Source organism: Manduca sexta, chromosome 28 (assembly GCF_014839805.1).
Source record: "Manduca sexta isolate Smith_Timp_Sample1 chromosome 28, JHU_Msex_v1.0, whole genome shotgun sequence".
Classification (NCBI taxonomy): Eukaryota; Metazoa; Arthropoda; class Insecta; order Lepidoptera; family Sphingidae; genus Manduca; species Manduca sexta.
Window position 1 is genome coordinate 20,345,659 of NC_051142.1, and position 25,696 is coordinate 20,371,354.

The following is a 25,696-nucleotide window of genomic DNA, read 5'->3' on the forward strand; positions in this document are numbered from 1 at the left end:
CTGTTTTACACAATTAAAGGAATAAGTATTCATCAAAACTCAATAATATTATAATTATATTTAAAAGAGCTTAAAAGGTGGTCTATGTTGGCTTTAAATATAATTAATTATGATGACCAATAATTAAAAAAGCCATAAACCGCGATTTTCTCAAAACTGCAAAATTTTAATTATTAGTTCTCTGCCCTGACGATATTTTTCCCACGCATATTAACGTCCACTAGTTAAAATTAATATTAAAATATTATATAGTATAGTATGACTGATTTACTTACTGTAATATTTAATTCCCGGAATATATAATCCATGGTGCAGTAGTCACATGACGGGTCGGCGACTAAGTAATTAAGAGTCCAGTAAACGAACATAAGTCTACGTAGTGGCAAGATATCGGTGTCCGTAAACGAAAAATAATTGTGAGCAAAATACTACTGGTACTCAATAGTTGCGTGCGCGTCGTCAATCAGTAAAATACAACTAAAGTAAACAATAATAGTTATCTGCTGTTCCTTTCGCACATCTCCAAAACTGTCGTAATTGGTGAAATATGAGACAGGGGCGTGTCTAAATATCTCGGGACATTAGACCGGTCAAGCAAAATGTGTTTGGAAGTGTACTAGCACCAACTTGTCCGATTGTACTTAAAATGTCTTGGTGTGTTTTTTTTTAAAGTAAAAACTAGTTTATATTTATTGTATGACGACTCGTTATTGACAAGTAATGTAGTCGTAAAATTGTGTGGTTCTAAATAATAAAATATAAAGAACTTTCGCTTCATCACACTATAACAAAAATCTGTCGTCTGCGTTGGTCTACACAATCGTGGTTAACATAATAATTAATCTGCATGTACATATACCACAGAATAAGTTTTTTTCAATGCCAATTCTCATACTCCTGCGTGCGAGCAATGTGCTAACTAACTAAAAAGCGTTTTTTTACGTATTAATATGTAGATAAGATTTCATTAGGTCTTGATCGCGGGAGTGAAGCAAGATATACTATTTTATATATATCTTCTTACCCCATGAAGTGATGAGCACGCCCTATATCACATCAAGGGAAGGAATACACATGGCAAAATATGCATCAATTGCTTTTCTATCTAACCCTTCAAGGATAAAAGGTACAAATGTTAAAACCCACCATAGTGGCCCACCATTATGGCGTATATTCGTTTGTATTATTTTAAAACAATATACATTCTCTTCCAGGTACAAATCAAAGCGTTGGGTGAAAGCAACAACTCACTATTGAACAAGCGACGCAACAAAGTCGGTGCCTGAGATTCAAGTGCGTAACATATTTGGCTGTTAATAGTTAAACATACACTGCACAACTATATGTTGTAATCTGTCGTCAACAACGTTACAACTGGTTGTAATATATTTGTTTATATGTTCTATATTTGAATGGCAAATTAAAAAAATAAACATCTGATAACGATGAGGATACGCTCGCTTGATGTCTAGAAATATGACAGTATAATGTGGCAACAACAGTAAAAAGGTATTTGTAGAGAATCAGCGTGTTCATATACAGATTGGTGTGTTGGCTTTTAGAATTAAAGAATATGGATTAATAAGCGTATTAGAGTAAGGTTAGTGAAGAACAGTATGAGTATTTTAAATTGCAACCAGTTGTAACATTTATTGAAATAATTAATAAGTCAGTGATCCGTTTATGGACGATTTTTAAAAACGATCTTAATCGCTACACTTGGATCCATAACAAAATGAATCAATCAGAATAGTTACTTTGACATATTTATCGCACCCATAGAAATAAAGTGACCTAACTCAAAATTAACATATTTTCTGATTTTTCGTAAAAAAAACGATCTAAAGCATGCTCTTTAACCCTATGACGAGAAAAATGCAAAATTATAAAATAGAAACAGATTTTCACTTTCGCCGCGACCGCTCAATTCACTGCCTTTCAATTCTCAAATCTTTTTTGTTTTCCACAAATCATCTTTTTTGAGTCGAGTCACCTTAGTTCTAAGGGTGCGTTATAAATGAGTTAATCTTAATCAAGCCTAGTTAGAACTGGCAAGCGCAACGTCGGACGTCCACCCATGAGGTGGACAGATGACCTAATAAAAGTAGCAGGAGGTCGCTGGATGCGGGCCGCTTCCAAAAGGTCGATCTGGAAATCTTTGGGAGAAGCCCATGTTCAGCAGTGGACATCCTGCGGCTGATGATGATGATGCCTAGTTAGCGGTTGGGATGGTTTATTGGAATCCGCGTTCAATCTTGTGTAATGTATTTGACCGACATACAAATTGCTACTAAAATAGTTCATATTCTCATTATTATATTTAATTCGCGTTACTCTAGTACAACATAAATTAAATTTACAATTACAAAATTATTTACTCTATAATGTGTTTCTAAATGTTGTGTCAATGTCATAAAAGACCTGTCAATGTCAAAAGACCCGTCAATGTCAATTTGCACTGTCATTATCAAAGGTGCTGTCACAAATGTTGTGTATATACATAGTTAGAAATATATTTTGTATGTATGTACGGAAATTATCGCTAGGCTAGTTTTGTACAATAATTACTTACATCACAACGGCTTAGATAATGTTTTGAATGCCCACAAAATAAAAGCGACCAGTGAGTCCACCTCTTAGTTTTAATCGCCTATTTAGCAGTAATTTTATCTAGTTTTTATGTTTATTTTAAAATTAAATTACATTGATTGAATATATATTTTTTCTTGACAAATACGTTAAAACTACTATCACAAACAATGGCGATTAATGGATTTGCGATTATCACCGATTGTACTTGCAATGCCGGCAATTTAAGTATACAACTAGTTGATAATTAATTCTAAATAAATTACTAATTAAATAAAACACAATACATTAAGGTTTGCTCCAATTTTTCCGTACATACATTACGAACTTAAGATAAACAGTGTCAAAAAGCGTAGTATTATTTTATATCGCGTTGTCAATTTGACATCTGTCACTTGACGGATGACATGTCGTTGAAATGACGCCTGTCATGTTTGACAGCTGGCTTTATACGATGAACTATCTAAAACACACTTTTGTACATCTTGGTTTTATGTTCCTAAAAGAATGCTTGGACTTTCTATAATATTTTAATTTTAAGTTCTCATATTTCCGTAGCATAAACAAATAAATCATTTACATATTTTGTAAATCAGTCATTTAAATAAAATTATATGCATCCCATATAGAAATATTATTATCTTTATAAAATTTGTTAAGATTAAGATAGCGCATTAATATAAAAAATACAGCAAGATAGAATTACCCATATTCATTTTGAATTTTAGTAACGGTCGCACTTGGTATCCGTAGTGGGGTTTTACACCCCCCCATGTCGTATAAAGCCAGCTACTTTCCATTACATTTAACCATTTGCGATCGGCATTTCAATAAAATTATACAGACACAGTTGGAATGAAAATAATCACAATTAAAGATGCCAATAATTATAAACTAGAATAGGATTTATTTCAGTCATCAATAAAGCCTAGTTTTCCATCTCCTTCCGATCGCAAATGGTTGACAAACAATAGCTGTGTATATAATTTAGTATTATTCTTTATAAGTGGAAAAATAATATTTTTGGGCGTGTTTTAAATGGCGTACTAGGTCTTTATGAGCGTATAGAGAGCGCTTTGCAAACATTTTGACACTTATGGTAATAAAGGATTAGTCATACGACCTAAAAGGCTTTTCATCTAACTACGAAATAGTCGATTTTCCATATCATCTGGAGTCATCCATACTATCGTTAAATCCATTTCTTTTTATATGTGGCACAAAATCCAATTCTACTAGCAAATCACGTCTATTATAAGAAATAAAAACAAAATGGTTTCTGGAAATATCTGAAATTATACCTTTTTCACGAAATTATCGATTTGAATGCAGGACTTCTACAATAGAAGATGATCAGTGTCAAAATTTTTGCACGGCGACGATAAGGAACGTCTTCGTTTGATATCAATTAAACTGTTACGATAAGAGTTTTGTCCATGAAACTTAGGAAAATATTACATCAGTCGTTCGATAGTTAAGTTTTGCGTCAATATTGTTTAGACTAACCTTTGTGAGGTAATACCTATCAAATGGGAACTGTATGTTGATAGAAATTAGGTTTAATTTTGTTTCTACGCAGAAGTCTAAATGAAAGATAAAGTTAGCGTAAATATTTGGAAATAGTTTTTGCTGATAGATAATTTTAAGACAATTGCTGTTCATCTACACCGGAATCGCGCATCGTGTTTTGTTTGCCGTCCATTAACGTCGAAGGAAATTTCGAGAATATATTTTCTTATGCATATTTTTGCAGACGCGCGTAGGCTTTAAGTATATTTTCTGTTTTGGCTAATTTGAAATATAGATAAGATTTTCTTATATAGCATAGAGAAATATTATTTTTGGAGCTTTTCAAGCCTACCAGTGCTTTGGTCTATTGATGCGATATATCGAGACGGGAGAGGATATATACAATACCTAATTATATGAAAAAATAGTTAGAAATCATTCCCCCATCGACCTCATCTGAATGCGGGTGTGCGCAAAGTTTGAGGTTATAAATTGCGTCATTGTGATGAATAAGCAAGTATGAACTTTATGATAGATATATTATGTCACAAAATTCCTTTGTCTACAAGTATGTTTTTTTGTTATTTTTTTTTTGCAAATTTGACATCACTAAAGCTGTAATCTTTAATTTTAAGTACTTATTTTCTCATTTATATGATTGCAAAATAAACTAATATATACAATTTAGCTGGCTTAAATTGTTTCGTACAAGGCAATATCGAAAACTGTAACTGTTTCTGTAATAATTATACTTTCGATAGTACTATGTGTTCAAATTACTATATTTTTACAACTATGGTGATGACTATAAATCGATTATGAAAGCATTTCAAATCGATACTTCGGTATCGATAATCGATTTGTTCAATGAATATGCTATTAAATTAGTATATGTTAGTTTTTTTGCAATCAAAATGCTGGTTTACTTAATGCATTTTACATCACTCCTAAACCAAATAAGTTAATGTAAGTTACTTTTGACTTGTGAGAGAGGTGTCAATGAAAATATATTATATGTATGGAGAATATTGTGTTTTATTGTGAACGCGCTATGCCTTGCCTAAGACACTTTTCATTGGGCTTATTTAAACCCAAATATTGTACTATGTTTTTTAAATTTCATTTATAATAAATAAACCTGCATTGACTCCAATTTTTGGTACTTAAACTGACCAACTCTGAACTGAACTGACTAGTTCTGAACTGTGCTGACCTGCTGTGAACTTATCTCTGTACTGAACTATGCTGAATAAATTTGAACTGTTGAAAATAAGAATGAATTATCAGCATTCAGCATTATTGACCTGGTAATCGGTTGGGGGGCACTACTACTTTCACTTGACCAAAAAGGTGGGTAATATATTATATTACTTCTATAAATAATGTACAAATAAATACTCTTATTTCATTTAAACTTATTTTTATTTCACTCATCACACATTTTTAAACATATTTAAGCATTGGCTTGGACCCAAGATGTGAAACGAGGAACGCGAGTGTACACCCCAGGAAACTCTGGCACCGCGCACTGGGCCCCCCACGATGTTATTCCCACTACCACCCTGCCATAGTACAGGGGACCCCCAGAATCGCCCTGGCAGGTGTCTTTACCCCCTACATTCAACCAGCCAGCGCACAGCATGTTCTCATTCACCATCTTCTCGATGCTGTTGTACCTCAACGCGCAAATCATTTGATTCACCGTCCTCAGTGCCACGTGACGAAGTTGGCTCACTACTGCACCTCCGTTCTGAAAGAAATTTATAATAGCAAACTAGCAAGTGGAACGTTAATCTATAAACATCTCCGATAGGATAAGAATCAAGGATATGACAAGGAGATTGCCGTGGTTAGTTATTCAGGCGCCTCTTTATCCGGCAATCTTTTTTAGTTACATCTAAGTTTTATCGCCAAAAGCCTTAGTCAATATTCATGTTCAAGGACTCGGAACTTGTGGCGTATCTCTCGGACCTCATTGACCCCCCCCCCCCTCCCACCTGCCTCCTCCTGTGGAATCTCTCGACTTGGTGTGCCTTAAAGCCAGGAGTGAGAAAATGTGGGAATCGAACTGTTACGGTTATTAGGTTATTTAGTCCTGTATTTCAGTTTTATAAATAACACTGCTACATATCCAGCGGTTTACTAACAACCCCATATCTAAATTCTTTAGAAACTTTGTAATACACCCTAATATATGCCCTAGGACTGATATATAACAATGAGCTCATGGCGTCTTCGGTCAAACTCTGAGACGTCTGTACAAAGCTGTCACTACAAAATAGTTCTCTTTTCTTTACTCATACTTATTTTGCACACCTAAGAACTAGAAATTATCAATCTTACTTATAAAAAATTCGCAAAGCTATGCTTAGTTAAAACACAAAGTAACTCGATCAGCTGTAATTCAAAACCCGCCATCTTGCATCTTAATAAGGTCTATACTAAGAAACCGGTGATAATTTGACAGCTATTTAAGGTGATAGCTTAAGGTCCATTTTCATACATTTTGTTTCACCTTTAATCTGGGTAACTAAACAAGTATTGACAAGTAAAGAATTTAATACGGCGAAATTTTAAAGGCCGAAATATCCATGCATGTTAATTATTTTTACGTTTTTCTTTCAACTGCGAGAACTAATTACTAACTAGACGTGAATTTAAATTCTTTACTTGTCAATACTTGTTTAGTTACCCAGATTAAAGGTGAAACAAAATGTATGAAAATGGACCTTAAGCTATCACCTTAAGCAATTCTTAATGCTAAAACAAGTTTATAAGACTGTATATTCTCAGATACCACCCTAAAAACAATAGTATTAGAATATACTTACGGTAGTAGATCCCCAGCCAGCTGCAACAACTGTGCTGTTGTCGGCGACGGCAAAGTTTGCACCCGCTATGGAGCCAGGCTGCACCAAATTCCCGTAGGTTATGTACCCCTGGGTCCGCATTATCGCTACGTCGTTGTTAAACGTGGGCCTATCGTACGACGGATGGATGGTAATCGACTCAATATTATATACAGAACCACCGCTGTTTGAGTACGTGGAACCGACGCGAATCCGCCAGTCCGCTGGTTGGTCTCCGCTGTAAAAATTATAGCAGCTTAACGTAATATCTTTGTCGGCTTCTTCACTTACACTGTCTAATCATATAGACCAGATAGTGGGATTGATTTCCAGATCGGAAAACTTTTTAATGGTTTCCAACTCCATTTGTCCGAGAATGGATTCAGTGTGTGAATGAGCAATGTGCGTGAAAGATTATTTGCATACGAAGAATGGACTGATCGCAATTAGAGTCGGTTAAGGGTAGGAAAAAATGGTCTGATTACGCTCGTCTACTTAAGTACAGTTATAATATTTTGTCTCGGGTACAGCGCAGTAAAATGACACGTAGTGCCTTATAATTTAAAATTCAGGAAAAATATAGTAAGTAAAATTATTCCTATCTGTCGTTTATGGGGCGGTGGAGTCTTTATTTGTCAAGTGAGCGGCTTGCTCGTTTCGTCCTTATATTTTCTTTAAAAAAATACTTACTAAACGCAATGGGCAGCCGTCATTATAGATTTAGTAGTCAATATGGTGCCTCCACATGAATGAAGGTAAAACAGCAAGAGGTAACGGCGTGCCAGAGAAGCTATTTCCGGATATGATGTCACCGTTGTAATCTGGCCACCTACGATCCTATCGGTGGCTGGTACAGCTACAAATAATTGGAAAAAATATAAGTAAGTAAATAAAATATGAAGATGCATTGATGTAAATCAATGTATTCCCTTAACATAATATTATATCAGCTATCGTATGAGACGAAGCTTATTTTAATTTTTTATATTTGCCATAATATATAAAATTAAAATATATACGGACCCATGGCTGCCCCGAGGCAGATTACAAGCAATACGGTTCGGACTCCCATTTTCTCTTGAGTGTACTTTGAAAGTAAGTGGTCCCTATCAAATTCACAATAATATATATATATCCTATCTGAATAACTAGATAAGGCTTATGACGAAGAACCTAAGTGTAGTTTATAGATACAGGCGCGAATCTAGGAGGGAGTAACGTGCAATTTCTAATCACGAAATATTTTACAAAAAGTAGGTTAAAATAATTCTTTAGACAAACTATATTAATGTTGCATCTCTTGCAAAATTATACATCCCTATCCACTTTTCCCACGGACATGCGCCAGCGCATTTTTATGTTTACAAATTTTGCAGAAAAATATTTTTTTTCTCAGTGGAAAATCTCCAGATTTTTAATTGGATTACATGATACTTTATAACCAACTATAGAGTTAAGGATCACAAATAGAATTAACAAAGTATTAAGGATACTTGCTGTTCCTCAGTATACCCTTTTGGGCCACACCTAATTCCTTCGATTTAAGGATATCAGATCTAGTCATACCTATGTCATTATTATAGGAATAACGCTGGCGACTCGGCTACCTCTTCTGGGTAACAAGCGTGACGGTATCTTAAGGGCCTCCCCCCAGCAAAGCTCCATACATTTACGGCGCAGAATTACGGACCGAAGTATGCATTTACACGAATAATGGTTTTAAAATATAAATGTTAGGTCTTTTTGAACAATTTAAACTACCAAAATGTTCCTTATTAAATTGTTTGTCTGATAATATTAGTTGCAAATTAATACGTGTATTTTAGATCTCTAAATGATTTAGATCTCTTTTGATGCTGTGCATCTGCACAGCATCAAAATTTTTGTGGTTTTTTCATTATGAAATGAATAAGACATTATCAACATATTAAAAAAAATTATAATAAACAGCCAAAGTAAAAATAACATATAGAATTATGATATTTAATATTTATTGTAATTGATGTCTAAATTATTAATATAGTTACTAAAAATTCGATTAACACGCCTTTTTGCTAGGGCACCGCCTTAAGTGGTCACGTTTACTAAACACTTGTAATTGAAATAGCACCTCACGTGAATTACCTTCTTGAAACCCCTCCATTTAATCTACGCACTACAAGTGATTTGAACAATAATAATATACATAGTTCACGGTACTTTATATAAAGTTTTATGTGGTGTTTTTGCTTCTTCAAAGTTTTGTGTGGTCTTTCATAAAATAAATTTTATATTCGTATTTATAAAAAATAAATTATATTTAAGCATTTTAATACTAAAATATAAAAAAAGCTTCCGTAGTGTTCGCAAATCGCAAAGTAGTCGATGGATTGACCCGAAATTTTCACCTTTCATTCCGAAGTATGCCACGGAAACTAGAATTCCAAACGTTTCGAGTTCTAGATGAAACCAATTTTAAAATTTCAAAATAATTAAAACTTCATACTTAAAATAATTTGATTTACGTTCTTATTTAAATTCTTCCTAATCCCTAAGGATTATACGACCTCTTATAGCATGAGCTGCTATTTTATGTCGTCTTCAAATTAGCTGCGCAGCCGCAGTAGCCGGTCAAGTTTAATCCACACAGAAAAGAAACTCGACACCCCACGCTTCAGTCTCGGTGACGCGCAGCACTTCTCAGCAAATTGAAGGTGCTCTCAACACGATGGAGAGTGGAATACTTATATTTATAATTTATATCACAATAATTTTAATTGAGCCACGAGACGCGTGACTGGATAGAGCTATGAGGTAAATAAAACTCAAGATTTAATAACAATATATTTAATACCAAATGCCGTTGGAATGTACAAAAATACAATATCCATAACAATCCACCTTTGACTATAAAAAAGTTTTCTTATATTATATAAAAGAAAAATGTAGAGGTTCTATAAGATCTTGTATTAAATACTGATAAGCATTTACACTGTTCCAAACTTTCCCTGGACGCCTAATGTAACACTAATGACGAAGACTAATAAAAATAGAATAGGACGGTGTCGCGATACAAATTTTGCGTTTCACGAAATATCTTATAAATTGAACAATTTTTTTTTGTATAATTCTACCTTGTTAACTTTGTTAACCGAGGTTTCGATTAGCAAGTCCTGCAGGTGACTTCCATTGTCAGTTTTTACCCTATAAACAATACCTGCAACCTAATTTCTGTAATTTAAAATTACAAAAGAAATAATTAAAAAAAAATTAAAGCACGTCTTTACGTGATACGGCTTTCCGTTGGTCCTGCGTCTGATAGCTCTCCGGTCATGTCAGATTGCCGTCTTACCGTACTATGAGAGTGAAGGAACAGAGAATGCACCTGTGTGCTGCGCACACACTTGTGCACTATAATTCCTGTATACGTGACTGATCTCCGTTGAGATTGGCCACCGTAGCCGAAATTCGGTTAGAAAAGAATTAATGTGTACCTTTTGAAGCTTGCAGTACGTCGGTGACTTGCATGTGTATAGAATTATTTAAATATTCCCGCTAATGTATGCACATACAGAAGTTCTTAGCAATATAAGACTCCGAGAACCAGTCTAAACTCAGCTTTACAAATTATTGTAGAATTAATGCACCGCCGTTTTCAATGAACGATCTCAAGTCTAAGGTATATCCTCGAGATCGGATCGTAGATTAAGATTGGGATTGTATTGAAAACGGCCGTTATTTTTAAATCCAACATTACAAGTTCAATTAGTTGTTGAATTTGTGTATACATGTTTACAAGTAACTATAGAGCATGTAGAGCGTGGGCGCGACCCACGCGCTCTGCACCAGCGACAGCCCCGCGCCCGCCGCCACGCTGTACCACAGCGTCACTATCACCAACATCTGCCATATAATGTGGAACACCATGAGCCTGCAATGGAGAATACAAGTCATTAGTAAGCTGTTGCAACCGCCATCGTCCGCAATTTTTATTTAAAATAACTTAATATTATCTATGTGCCATTGGTTTATTTCTGCTCGCGACTCGGACGGCGTCAAACTTTTTTTATTCTACGGACACGGCAAGTAACCCCACTATGCCTGATGGTAGGTGGAGCGGGGTTCAATAAATTAGCGAAGGACAAGAGATTATTGCCCCTCGGCAGTCGACACAATTATGCCGGCCTGTTAGAACCGGATATACACAGGCAGATCCCGGAACATACATATGCGGATACACTAACGTGAGCCACAGTGGCGGTTTTAACGCCTTGTGTACGGTAGTCACTATCCGGGCGGATATATAATATATCCTACCACCAGCAGAAATATAATATGTCCCACGGTATACTTTTCCAGCAATAAGTATCAATTCATGGGTTTATCTCTTCCACGACGTTTTGAAACTTATTTTATACTAGGTGTTGCTCGCGACTTCGCCCGCGTGAAAAGCCATTCGCTACAAAGATAACTATACCAATTGATGGCGCCATCTTAAAAGACTCAAATTAGAATTCAAATTAACGAGAATAAATTACACGGATAAAAGTAATTGATACAGATCGTCTGTCCGTGTACCACATTTCATTCAAATCAGTACTTCAATTACTGTGATAACTTCTAACAAACATTTATAAAAATTCACAAACTTTCGCATTATATTTTCGCATATAGCCCTGTATTATATACTGTCCCACTGCTGGTCACGGGCTTCTACTACTGATAGGGCTGATTAGTGGTCACACCTAAAATTCCTATAGAGAATTTCTCAGGTATGCAGGTTTCCTCGCAATGGTTTCAGTCACCGTTAAAGTAAGCGATAATTCACATTTATAATATTTACAAAATATTTTAACATATAACGGTGAAGGAAAACATCGTGAGGAACCCTGCATGCCAGAGAAGTTCTCTATAGGAATTTCGAGGGTGTGTGAAGTCTACCAATCCGCACTAGGCCAGCGTGGTGGACTAAGGCCTAATCCCTCTCAGTAGTAGAGGAGGCCCGTGCTCAGCAGTGGGCAAGTATACAATACAGGGCTGAATTATTTATTTTAACATAAGTAGGACAGAACAATTTGTAAGCTAATGCATACACAGAGTCCTTGTTCCTGGCCGACTGTAGATTGGTACTCTTCTCGTTGTTCAGGTACCGCCTCACGCCCAAAAGTAAGTTTTTGAAGTAATCCTCCCACTGCAAAAGAATTTTAATTATTTATCTCTTAACTATTTGTACAGGGACATTTTGATATTGCATTACTGAATAAAAACATAATAATTGACAATAAGGTACTAGAACAGTAGATATGAAATACAAAAGTGTAAATAAAAAGTAATTTTTATTTTACACGCCCTAATGCCACTACTACTCTAAGTCAATTCGTCACAGTGACATCATACTTTCAGTCAAACATACACTCATGCACACGCCATATTCCCAATAAAATAAACTATAAAATTATAAAACAGTCAGATTAGTAAAGTTGGAATTTTTGGTAAAAAAAAATTTATGAATGATTTTTGGCTCATTTTAGAAGAGTTAAAGAGAATGTTCTTTCCTTTAGTATCGCAACGTCAAAATGACCCTGTATTTCATATATTTTAAAGATTAGTCTATTTTTATTTCTTACCAAGCTTAATTAGTTCTTTGTTAGTTAATTTCATAATGAAATTATAATTTACCTTCATGGTAAGTTAAAATCGAAAAAAGTAATAAATTCTAAATCTACGAGAGCATATGAACTATTAAACAGAAAAAACGTTCTTTAGAAATTTCACGTCTACAAAATACAAAGAACATCACTATTGTTACTGTAAAAACAACACTCACATATAAAGTAGTGATGTCTATATAAAATATGTCTTTGTCGGTGTCGTTGAGTTTTTTCGCCAGGTCCATGGTGTTCGGGTTGTGGAACTTCCACTCGCTGAATATAAACTTTTCGAGGCGACTCAAAGAGTTCCACACGTTTTTGTGAAGGCGCCATAATCTGTGAAATATATGAAAATTGTAAATGGTACGTATTTATTTATAATAGAATTTCTGAGACCACCAAAAATCATATATTTATTCTATTGACTTTCCTTTATCATTCAATGCATTTATAATTTCTTTATTTTTAATTCTCTGACAAAGTGACTGCACTGCACCTGATGGTAAGCTCGATAGCGTTTAGATAAAGTATCGAATGGGAACAGATGGCTATCTCATGCCAATACACAATTATGCCGGCCTACTACTTCTTCATGCTACCTTATACATTGTGTGTTTATTAGCAATTGTGATTCTGTATCACTTAATTCTAATAATCATTTGCACACCTTCAAATTGTTTTCCCAAACAACTACAACTTATTGAAAATATTCGTTTTTGCATGGAAAGATTTTTGAATTTTTCAATATTCATAGGGTCCATTATTCAATTTGTCTCTCAATTGGGCTATAAATTGACCATACTCCAATAATTCATTTAAAGCCCACTGCTTACCATAAGCCTTGTCTAAAGATTTCCACAGCGACCTGGTAGACGCCACCTGCATCCAACAAATTACCCTTGTGGGGGTCGCGACCTTTATAAGTTTTCTCCCCACTGATGTCCAGAAGGGCGTCCACTGCTGCGTCTAATCATACATTCATTAATACTAAGTACTTACATAGGCCTCCCGCCGGTTAGTCTAAGCAACGTGTCCAGCAGTAAAGCAGGGAAGAAATGTATGAAGATGGCCGAAATCCTGAACATCAACAATGATGGCACTAATTTGAGATGAGGGTACCTGTAAAACATAAAAACACAGTTTTTTAGACAATTCTGTGTAAATAATTGCTATAAACGGTTACTTCTGACAAAATAAGTATAAAACACTGCAAACAAAAAGAAAAACAAAGAAAAGCCACAATGTACTTTCAAGATTTTTTTGATTTGCTTATTTTTTCAAGTTGAAATAATAAAACCAAGCCACAGTGAAAAGCAAGAACACTTTGTTTTTTTTATACTTTTTTGAGATGAAATAAGAAATTGCTTACCACACAGCACTTTTTAGAGGATATTTGTGTAACATTCCGTTTATAGATGATTCTAGCATGGACCACGCGAATGGTTTCTGAGTGGATGACGAACAATGGTACACTGTGAGGCCGGACCTAGGAAAAAAAGAAAAGTTAATGTGACAAAGGACATGCCCATCGCATTAATAGCTTATATGTAGCTTGAAATAATTAACATTGAATCCCTACTAGCCAAATTTCGGCCATGGCAGCCAATCTCAACGGGATCAGAGGTGCGTAGGAGATATTATACTGCGCAAGTGTGTGCGCAATACACAAGCACTCTCTGTTCCTTCACTCTAATAATCCGGTGAGACGGTAATCCGACATTACTGGAGAAAGATCAGGCGCAGGACCATCGGCTTTAAGTTTTCAAATGCTTTCCGTGGCATAGGGGCATCACACCACCATCCACCTCCGAGCTGCGACTAAGTAATTTGTAGGTGGAAAAACCCATCCACATATAATATATTTAACCCGACCCGGGATTGGAATCCAGGACGTTATCTCCACAGTAGTACTCGCACCCATACCCATTACAACTACGCCATCGAGGCAGAAAAATAATTGTGTTCATCGAAGCAAAATAAAATACTTCATTATTACTAAGCGGAAGTTATAGACATTGTATTATATACCAACAACACTTATAATAATTAACATTTATAACTCACGGTGCCTTTGCTGCATTCCATCCAGCGACTAGCAACTCATTGACCACCACATCCACTGGTATGTAATCCGCTATGTTGTCTTTGGCTAGCGGTAGACGGCGAACTACGCCTGGAACATTCAAAAACTATATAGACCATTATATACAATTATATATAGAGCTGGAGAGTTTGTGAATGTTTGAATAAGTTATATTTTTTCGAAAAATGTAATAATTTAGACAAGTCATTAATAGGACGAATAATACTGTTGATTGACGAGGGATAGTCAACTTTTTGTAATAAATAAATCTTTTACTGTCAAGAACAGTGTAGTCACTTTGAAATTTTAATGGAGTGCTGAAATAAGACGTAAAAAAAATACTACAAGAATAAATGTTTTTCTACTTTTAATATATTTTTTTTATAACATACCTTTAGAGGCTCCCATGAGGAACCCCTGAGGTCCCACTTTGGAACAGGTCCATCCTGGTACAGGCTCTTTCCAAGCGCCTACAACTGTAAATACGAATTATAGTTATAACCTCAACCTTTCACTTAAGTACATGCATAGTTAGAATACTTTCTCATCTTAATGTATTTACATAATTTTACAGACATAAAAATAGATGTATTACAATATTTAACCGCAACTTCATAAATAAAAAAAAACTTATTTAATGGAAAGAACAGTTTTCTAGTTCCTATTAGAAGGAAGATTGTTAAGATTTTAAAAAAGTTTTTTGTAATAATATTTGTATTCCTACAACAATATTTCATTAAGATTTAAGAAGAGTAAATGTAAGTGATTATGTGGTTGTTGTAACACTCTGTATATAAAAATAGATAGGTGACTTTTTTTTGATCACCCTGTAAACTCACTCATGGTAGGCCTGACTATAGTGCAGGGAAACTTGTCAGCACACTTCACCACCTCATGCTCTGCCAAATGTTTTGTGAATGTGTATGTATTAGGATGGTCCTTCAACAATCTGGAAGAAGACATTACACAGGTCAAGTTACAAAGTGATAGTGTCTAATCACAGCAACATACAAGCAAATAATGGATCAGCTGGTAAAGCTTGGATGAGTATACTATTATATAAAGCTGAAGAGATTGTTGGAATGCGCTAATCTCAGTAATTACTAGTTTGAATTGGATAATGGTTTTACTGTTGGATAGCCCATTTATCCTGCAAGGCTATGGGCTATATAACATCATTCTATGACTAATAGAAATGGAGCATCAATATTGCAAAAACGAGGAAATAATTATTCTTTTTGAGAACTTCCGTTGCTTGCGCCCGCGGCTCCATACGCGTAAAAACGTATTTCCGCGATAAATGTTTGCAAACCTACAAACAAACTCATAAACTTTACCTCTTTATAATATAAGTGTAAATATGATTTACTTTACATAAAGAATCTATGTGATGAGCGCATTGGAAACGCCACACAGTACTTTAAAATTCAAATTTCTGTAAGGTGTTGCTTCTATTTGTGGGCGGTCATATTGTTTACCATCAGGCAAGCCGCATGATTCTTGCATTCAGTTACTTTCAAATACAAAAGGATTTCAATACTTTGGTTCAATCTGATCCAACGCCTCATCACTAAGTGTGCCCACCAAGGAGATAACTTTCTCAGCATCTTCCGGAGCATCATACACCTTCTCATGAGCTTCCGTCAAATAAGAGTTCACATACGCCGAGGATACATGGATCATCACCTGAAATTATTCATACAAATGTGTGTAATGCAGTTTATTTATAATAAAATGTTTTTATTCAATCCTTTATTATTATATTTATTTATATATTGTCAGGGAAACAGTATCTTGCTTATCGCTAATTGTTTTTTTATAATTCCAATATATCTATCAAGTCTATTTTTATATGAGTATTTCAAGCTGACACTCTATCTTCACAGGGCTTAGTCCACACTGCCACCACTCTATTACTTAGAAAATGTTTGTGAAGGTTGTTGTGAGATCTGGTAGTGGTTAATTTGAGGTTGTGTCCCCTGTGGTGGATATTTGTATAGGGCGTAAATATTTGATGAGTGTAATATCATAGAATAAGAATAATCTTGTGTAGTTTTAAGCTTAGTGTTCAATAACTTATTTAGAAATGATCATGATAATAAAACTATATATATGTGTTTTACTCACCTTCAAATTCTTAATTTCTTTACATAGTGTCATTATTCTTCTAGTACCAAGAAGGTTTATGTTGACCGTTGGCCTGAGATTCTCCTGAAAAAGGCAAAATGAAATAATTAGTCTTTAATATACTTCATACAATTTGAATACTATATATTTTGGGCTTCATTATGTAAAATTAAATACCTTAACTTTTCAAAATATCAGAACACTCATAAGCTTTTTGTTTTTGACCTCTTAATATGTTTTTTGCAATTTAAGGGCCATCTTACATTAATCAGGCAAAGTGATATTGTTTTACCGTATCAGCAAGGGGTTTGAAATTTGTGCTTAATAAAGCAGTAGGTTTACACCCTATCATATCATGGAATGGAATACACACATTGAAATATGGGTGCAGCAGTTGCACCTCTGGTAAGGTGTGTATATAAGTTGTGAGTGTGTGTTTATACTATGAAGTATAACTAGTAATGCTACTATTATTTTTGGGATTAATAATTCACTAGTCCCTAATCGTACAATAGCAGTAACTAGCTACATACAATTTATGATAAAATTTTACCTGAAAATCAAGAGTGGCAGCGGAATGTATAACAACATTGACATTGTCCACCAGAGTCTGTCGGTCCTGGGCGCTCAGTCCAAGGTTCTCTTCCCCCACGTCACCAGATATCGGCACTAACTTATTGAATATATCAGTCGTGTTTGTTTCTAACAGTTTTTCGAATATCTAAAACCAAAACATTATTAATTTATTCATTTTGAGTTTCTTAAACATCTTATAAAACATCTCAACTTTTTTGGGTATAAATATACTGCTCTACTACATGTAGAGCATACAGTAATTAATTATTACCAAGTTTTAGTTTCATAACCTTAAAAATGTTCAAACTAACCGGGTTTTTCGGAAATTCCTCCAATCTCTGTGATATCTCCTTGCCTTTCTTCGGTCTCATCAGTAAATATACCTTTCCAACATCAGGAATACTGCGCAATATCCTTTCAATAAGGCACAACCCGACAAAACCCGTGCCGCCAGTAATAAAAAAGTTTTTGCCATTATAAAACGCACGTATTTGAGATTCTTCAGACATTTTCGACGATTACACTATCACTTCGTGTTATGATATCTGTAAATAATTAAATTATAAGGTTGTTTTGAGGTTTAAATTGTTGTAAAGTCTGTGCGATAAATAAAAAATTGTATGCATTGGACAGTCAAGTTTGAATTGACCTTGAAGACCGAGACTTGATCGAGCTTGATCTTGACGTCCGAATGATTGATGACTGATGACACTGACATTAAACTTATAGGGCGCTCATAGAGGTAACATACGGGCTGCCAAACTATCACGTCATTCTCAATCTTATCCCACTAATATTAACCTAACTTCATCCTTATTTATTTACTTACATATATTATAAATGATTGTAATTTCTTTTGGATGTTTATTAAAAGTAAACGCAGAAACCACTGAACAAATTTGGATAAAATTCGCTTCACGTAGAGACCATGTTCTGGATAATTATATAATACGCAATTTTTTATTCCGGTAATTTGCTCCCGTGGGAAATACATTATTTTTAAACTGATTTTCTAATACTAGATGGCGCTGACGCCGTTCAGATGATACTACTAGCCCCTACAGCAATATAAGGGACTTTTGTAGCAGGCAAGATTCCTCGGTTTTCACGCAGGCGATGCCGCGAACAACACTTTTCAGAGCAAAAGAAAAGCAATTGACTTAAAGAAAGTGAACAACTGAAATTATATATTTGATTTAAAACTACATCATAGCCCATTGTATATCATTTTAGCTACATGTTTAAAAAGTTATGAAATATAAAAAAGTCCATTTTTTTATTACTAAATAAATTCACCACTCAAAATTATCTACCTAATTGGCGACTATACACAGTTGATCATCATCTCTTAATACATAATAATAATTATTTACAGTGTATTATCTCGGTTCGTAGTATTCATAGTTTTCTTCACTTGGTTAGCTCAAGGCAAACGAGTTTTGTGGCCGTTGCAGACATATTACAATATAGTTTTAATTATGAAATGACTGCTATCTTTTGAGATTTGTGATTCCGCAGTGCTGGTACTTAGTACATATGGGTGTTACATCAGGCGAATTTAATATAAAATAACAATATGTAAAAAGAAGATTAAATTAATGTAACGCTATTCATAAGGAATATTTTTTTTCTCATGCTTTAAGGATGGGGATCAATTTTTTTGAAATTCCATTTTCTTGTAAGCAATTTTTAATGCCGATACCAGAAACCAGTTTTGTTTTTCGTTACTTCTATACCTTCATTACTAGCATAGACTCTATACAAAATACCTGATTTTATAAACCCTACAGCATAACACAAGGTCACCCATGATAAATACGTAATCGTTTTTTGTTAGTCATAATTGTGATGTTTACTTATATTCAAGTTTACTTGTAAGTAAGTATTAGTTCCTGAAAAACTTTATCCGAAAATTATTTTATAGGAAATCCTGCCCGTTGTTATAAGCCATCTTTCATTTGGCCTTGTCATAAAAAGAAGCAAACCCACCAAAGACTGCTGTGCCTTGGCACAAGTCTTGACCTTCGCTCGTTACCCTGAGTAAATGCTTCTCATCACATTAATAATATACCTATAAGCCGACCAAATACAAAAGCCAAAATAATCTATGGTCCCAACTAAATCGTAAATTGAGAACTATTAATATTACCAGCGATAACAATTAAATAAAGGTTTCTTGAAACACGAGAAATAGACCCTTGTATAAAAAAATATATAATAGTTGTTTTTATCCATCTAAGTACCTATCATTACTATACTTAATAAAATTCCAAATTTCCGTGCCTATATCTGTAATCTTTGTGTATAAAAAAATATGTTCGTTCTTGTATCACATAAAAATCAATTCTAAATGTAACTGAAAAAAAAAAAAAAATTTTTTTGTGTAATATAAAGTAAGTCGGAGAGAGATAACACACACCTCGTGCATATTCTATGTTAAGGAGTGGTGTAATAGGGGAGTTATTAACATGACAGAATTTAAAAGCAAACATTAAGTTACTGATATACTCTAACATACAAAACGAGCAACTAGTGGAAATAATAGTACTTACTTATTTAATTATTATTCTCATATTTGAAAAATATTTTTTTGCATAACGATGATAACTATCTTACGTAAATCAAAATAATTATTGGAAATTTCCTAAATCAATTTATTTTTATAATTAATATTTACTGACGATTCACGAACCACCAATTAAAAAAGAATCTAACACGATTATTGCATCTAGAAATAAGCTATAAATTTTATTGAAATTGAGTGATATATTATGCACCAACATACATTAAAACGGTGAATTCACGTTTTTATGGTAGCATAAATTTCTAGAAATTGCCTATCTCAGATTTATGAATTTATGGATGGATTTGAAATTGCAATTTTGCATGTTACATTGAAAGTTCAATATACTAAATGAAATGTTAAAGCGAAATGCTACACACAGTTTAGTTCAAAATAGTAAACAAAAAAATGATAGTTCAAATGAGAAAATTGCCCTAGAGGTACTTGTCCTGCCGCCGGAGATCAAGGAAAAGAGCAGGGGCGTAGATACCGCCGAATCAGCCGTATCAATGCTAGGGGCCCCTCTTAGCCCATAACTACGTTAAACTTAAGATGTTGCCCTCAGCAAAACGGCGCGCTAATCATTCTTGAAGCTTATATTGTACATATAGAGACTACATACATACTCCCAACAAATTTTGATATAGGGGCACGTAATAATATTTAATAAGTACTAGACTACACCCGTCATGCCTAAACAACTATTAATATCACATTGTTTGAGGTAACATTATAACTACAAGTAATTAGTAAAGAACTAACTTGTCCTTAAGAGATAATAGTATATTTAAAAACAGGATCTTTTTAAGGGTGGAGCCCACTGTAGATATTAGATAAATACAATGATTTATGAGACTTCCTATCACTGATGTGTGTCAGCATTCAACACTCTTTTTCTTTTCTGTTTATTATATTATATACTCACTAACGAAGGTATTCTGCTATGCTATTCTGAAAGATCTCACTATCGACTTCACTTCTGAATCCGCAGTGAAATCTATATACTACATTATTAGTGGTAGCCGGTAGCTCTCTCATATGTGAGAGTCCGCCTGGGGAGGTACCAACGCAATGTCTGTTTCTGCCGCCAAGTAGCCAAAAACCAGTGCACTAGTTACGCAAGTGAACGAGGGCAATGCAATTGCGGCGTTGCATATCACCGAAAGCTTTCCTCGGCAACATGTTTCGATTGGTGTAATGGAAGAAACCTGAGATATTTTTAGCTACAAAGATATTACCTAATACAAACTGGTTATTCTTACGGAATGGCAGTGTAGACAGCATGGTGGCTATATTTGGAGGCAAATAGCTTATTTTTGGTATCTCTGGTTGTATTGGTGAGATTATACGTTCCCTTTCGAAAACATTTTGCACGTTGGTCCAAAGTTAGGCCTCGAGGGCATACAAGATAATTTATGATAGATATGTTTTTACTTTTCATTTAAGTCATGTCTTTTGGAATCAAACCAACTTCCAGATATATGTATAAGAAATATTAAATAATGTGAAACTATGAAAAATCGTGGAACATACATGGGGGTGATTAGGATACCCCATGAGGGCTCTATCTCTTGACCTCCGCTTGACACTATTTTCTGGGACTCCCTGTATAATAGGTCAGTTATCAGTAGACATTTTATTACCATTTATTTAGGAGCATACATTAGAATTTATATTTATATTTGATCATCTTAGATATTCATGAGACGAGTGGCATTTACTCAGAAGTTGTGACCAGGACCTTAATCCAATTTATCTGAAAGACAGGGATGCTGCGATCTTGCAGATCTTTGTAATCTTATAATATCTCGAGAGCAGCAGTGCCATCAGACAACTAATCAGCTCGTTTGTAATTCAATTGTTAAAATAAAACTCACGACGACCAGTTTTTGTGGGATGTTGAACTTTGATCATCAAATTTACGGTCTAGTGCTGAGAATTTATTAACACGAGTTATGTAATAACTGACGTGCAGTGAAACGGATATTAAATGTTTTATGTATGCGGCTGGTTTCAAATCACTTAAAAAATTGTGGATGTTTCACATTCAAATATGATTTATGGTACAGAGTATAACTTGAGTCGTTATTATTCCTCAAGTTATCATTTTCGGCTAACTTGAGTAATGCACCTCTAATTAGGTATTTGCGTTCGGATGACAATAATGTATGCTAAAATCTATGTTTGACGTTAAAAGTATTTGTTTACTTTAAAATTATTTAGTCTGCGCAATATTGATGTTTCAACATTACTTATAATAATAATGTGTGCTTGAAATGATTTCAGAACAAGGCCGACAAGTAGGTGCCCACATAATACAAATATTATTGAATAGGTACTTACAGCAATATATTGGAAAAACAATTGCGTCTGAGTACGATTTAAGTAGTAATTTTTTTAAGTGCAAGTCATTAGGTCCAAAATGAAACATGCTTTCGATAGTAAGTATGTTGTCTACTTAACCAACTCCGGAAGAAATTAACAGATACCCACTAATACAGTTTATTTAATATGTAATCGATATTCTTGAGCTTGTGAACTAAAAATTTTTTTTGGCTGCAATAAAGGATGCGGAAAAGAAAGTAGATACCTAATAACAAGTACTTAACGCCTTTCTCCGAGCAAATGGCCTTGATCAATCGTTTCATACCTCTACGGTGCACAACTTATTGACGGAAATATGAAAATATTGACGAATAATTTCTTAAAAAAATCAATATTAGACTTTTTTGAAAATATTAAACAATCAAAATATTTATTTTTTTGTCTAATAGTCGCAAATTTAAATTATATGTTGGTACTTTAGGAGGACATACATGGAATCAATAATTTAAGTAACATCTTCATAATGATATATTTATAAAATATTCACATTATAAAAATTTAGAACAACGAAGGTAAAGATAACATATTTGAAACGATACCAAAGTAATGATATTTTTTTCTATATGTATTATGTATTTCGGATAGATGGCGTATAAAAATATGGTTGGCGCTTCTTTTGCTGGAGACACTGCCTTAAAATTACGTAGAATTTGAGTATTTTACATTTCATAGTACCTACGTCGCAATGTCACTGACCGCTTTCCGAGTGAATGTACCTAACTCGACCATTACTCTCACTTGGACATTCTACTTGATTACTGAATGATTTTGAACGGAACTAGATGTATTTCAGCCGTCAATCAGCATGCAACAGGTTTACCGTAAATGGCCATTTCCATTTAGAGTAATTACTGACCATTGAGACGATATTAAAACCCGTATTTATAAAAATGCTATGTCCTAAATGCCCGGTTTGTTATTTAATTTATGACACTTATCATGTTCTTATGAAGTGTTTACATAACAAGACCATTTGGGACCAATGCGGTTTTGTTTGCTTCAATGGGAGATTTTTCATTAATAACAACATTATGAAAATTGTTTTGTATTTATGTAATAACTGTATATTTAAACTGCCCTAAATAAAAATAAAAGACATCAAGTATACCTATATTAGCAAATAATCAGTTATAATCAGCGTTTAAATGAAGGGCAGTGTTGTGCAGTAGGTTCACTAAGCGCTTATCTATTTCCTTTTGTAGTTGAAATTTCTTGGTTTTGTAATCGTTTTTTCTATGTCTCACACACGAGAACGCAAACATGCATTTTTTTTTATAAGTAAGCAATAAAGTTTTAAGCCTCAGCCATTACAATAAGTGTTATTTTTAACTTTCTAAAAACAATTAAATTTTACATTTATGTATAATTGCAATAGAAAAGACATACGCATTTTCACTTTAGTATTAATTTCCTACCGAAATGGTTTTGAAATTGCATTGTCTCTTTCTACAGAGTAAGTAGTGAATTTTGTAAGGGTCTAATTCATTCTCAGATAGTTCAACCGAAAATGAAAATACGTAGTGTATTAAAAAAAAATCGATTCACGTCAATCTCGACTGATAGTCAGATTTCAGCTTTTATAAAACCATTTTACAACATGAATGGAATATTTTGCGTTGGTTAAATTTAATCTGTCTGGACATTTATAGAATAATTATCATAAAATTATCATTTTTTCGTGTCTATCTAAATAACTCCTGATTTAATGAACACGAAATTATGGGCAACGTGTTTATGTGCAAAGCCATAGGTCCCTGACCCCATTGTTATAGTGTATTATTAACTTGATTTGGTCGTTAACACTCTGTGACTTCAGGAGAGCTAAAAGGTGATTAACTATTAAATAAAATGTACCTAATGACTAATCTATAATCTCTCTTCGATTGAAAAATGAATTAAGTATTTAATTTATTAGTTATAATAAGTATTTACAATAGTCACGCGCTGAGCTGTACTTTGATTCCCCAGTCGAGTTATCCTTGGTGGCTAGATTTATTGCGTATGTTTGTAATGTAATATCTATGAAGCTATGCTATGTAGGCAGTCCAAGATACAAGCGCAGCTTAGTTTGGATGCCACTAGCAAATATACCAGTATGTATTTGACATAATAAATAAATAAATTAGAGAAGCGAATAAAAACGGAGTTAATTACATTTTCTTACGATATCTATCTGGGCAGGTTGTATTGTATCACGAATAGGTATGTCGATATCCGTCGATACTCAATATATATTATATAACTAGCGTTCCGGTTTGAAGGTCATTATAACAAGTGCAATTACTAAACAAACAAAGTATCTGGATGACGAATATAGTGCTAAGCAGTGCTTTGTGCTGGCCTATGGGTGATGGTTTACTTATTTTGTCAAGCGTGGCGCTTATGACTAGTCAAGCTGATATCGTTATAATATCCGGCAAACTTGAGCACACTGCCGTGTGTTGGAGTATATTGTACGATGAAGTTATAGTCAAAATCCCCCATTATGCGGTAGGTTGCTTAACTTGTTTACGGACTATTATATCTAGTAATTAAAAGTGTTCTAAATTGAATAAGATAAAAGAGTGCATTATTTAAAACTCATTTTGCTTTGGCCTGATTATGCGATGGGCAGAGGAAGAAATAATAATGAGCTTAAGTCCTAGAAAAATGTAGAAACTATTATTTTTTTATGAGAATGACACCGTATTTTAGTCTTGGTCTCGTAGCTGCGTAAAAAGATTATCGACCGGGAGGTCCCGGGTGCCGAACCAGTAATTTTCACTAGGAAACGTTTTAAGTTGTTTTTTTATAGAAGAATAAAATATTCTGTTTAAGTTCAATGACACCAGAAATAATACAATTCTTTTCGATAAGAATAGAATGATTTAATCAACAACTTATTTTCATATACAATTTGTTAGTCTAAAAAAAAAGTCTAAAAAGTAAAAATTAATAAAATATATATAAACTCACGTGTCCACGAAATGCCAATAACACCAAACACAACACGTTTCACTCGGAATGTGTGGTGTGACGAGAGTCCGCCGGCTAACTGTCAGTTAGCTATGCGGCCGGCTAGGCTGTGCGCTTTCCAGTGAGGTGATTTTCTGTCGGCAATTTCGGCGACTTTTTGTCGCAAGAGCAAAAGGTACATGTATATACACCACGAGACACGAATACATTCATCAAATTATCACATTTTGGTTGCAAGTATTATTGAATTGTATCAAAATAGCTACAATTGCAATAGCATACAACTTTAATACAGTGCAGTGGCTGTCTTGACGTACAGTTAAGTATATTATAATTAAACGTATGTTATTTCATAATGGTACCTACTAAGGTACCATTATACCTACTTAGGGTTATTTATAAAAAAAAATATTAAATACAATGAACGTAA

At 34.1% G+C, this 25,696-nt stretch overlaps 3 protein-coding genes across 6 annotated transcripts in view; 1 reads left to right on the plus strand and 2 right to left on the minus strand.

Annotated features, from left to right (window-relative positions):
* Nucleotides 1-5,124, plus strand: part of LOC119190961 (MAP kinase-activated protein kinase 2-like) — a 58,654-nt gene extending 53,530 nt beyond the window's left edge. For both annotated transcript variants that reach the window (XM_037444593.1, XM_037444594.1), the window contains exon 8: nt 1,215-5,124. In XM_037444593.1, coding sequence (XP_037300490.1) covers nt 1,215-1,286 — 72 coding nt within the window. In that variant the 3' untranslated portion in view covers nt 1,287-5,124. The remainder of the gene's footprint in view (nt 1-1,214) is intronic.
* A 377-nt stretch (nt 5,125-5,501) lies between these two features.
* LOC119190962 (trypsin, alkaline C-like) lies at nt 5,502-8,078 on the minus strand. The gene is made up of 4 exons (XM_037444595.1): nt 7,971-8,078; nt 7,638-7,803; nt 6,930-7,185; nt 5,502-5,848 (listed from the first exon to the last, which is right to left on the minus strand). The coding sequence occupies exons 1-4, from the start codon at nt 8,017-8,019 to the stop codon at nt 5,552-5,554; spliced, it is 768 nt and encodes a 255-aa protein (XP_037300492.1). The 5' UTR covers nt 8,020-8,078; the 3' UTR covers nt 5,502-5,551.
* Nucleotides 8,079-9,872: 1,794 nt separating this feature from the next.
* LOC119188336 (putative fatty acyl-CoA reductase CG8306) lies at nt 9,873-25,373 on the minus strand. 3 transcript variants are annotated; one of them, XM_037444841.1, is made up of 13 exons: nt 25,267-25,373; nt 17,675-17,908; nt 17,341-17,508; nt 16,788-16,871; nt 16,201-16,346; nt 15,500-15,609; nt 15,053-15,136; nt 14,642-14,750; nt 13,947-14,063; nt 13,577-13,696; nt 12,754-12,913; nt 12,020-12,117; nt 9,873-10,857 (listed from the first exon to the last, which is right to left on the minus strand). In XM_037444841.1, exons 2-13 carry the CDS (start codon nt 17,870-17,872, stop codon nt 10,719-10,721), a joined length of 1,533 nt encoding a protein of 510 aa, XP_037300738.1. In that variant the 5' UTR covers nt 17,873-17,908; nt 25,267-25,373; the 3' UTR covers nt 9,873-10,718. The 3 variants fall into 3 exon arrangements, with proteins under 3 accessions (XP_037300738.1, XP_037300740.1, XP_037300739.1); XM_037444843.1 differs by lacking the exon at nt 25,267-25,373 and adding an exon at nt 21,804-21,846; XM_037444842.1 differs by lacking the exon at nt 25,267-25,373 and adding an exon at nt 18,013-18,126.
* Nucleotides 25,374-25,696: the final 323 nt, after the last annotated feature.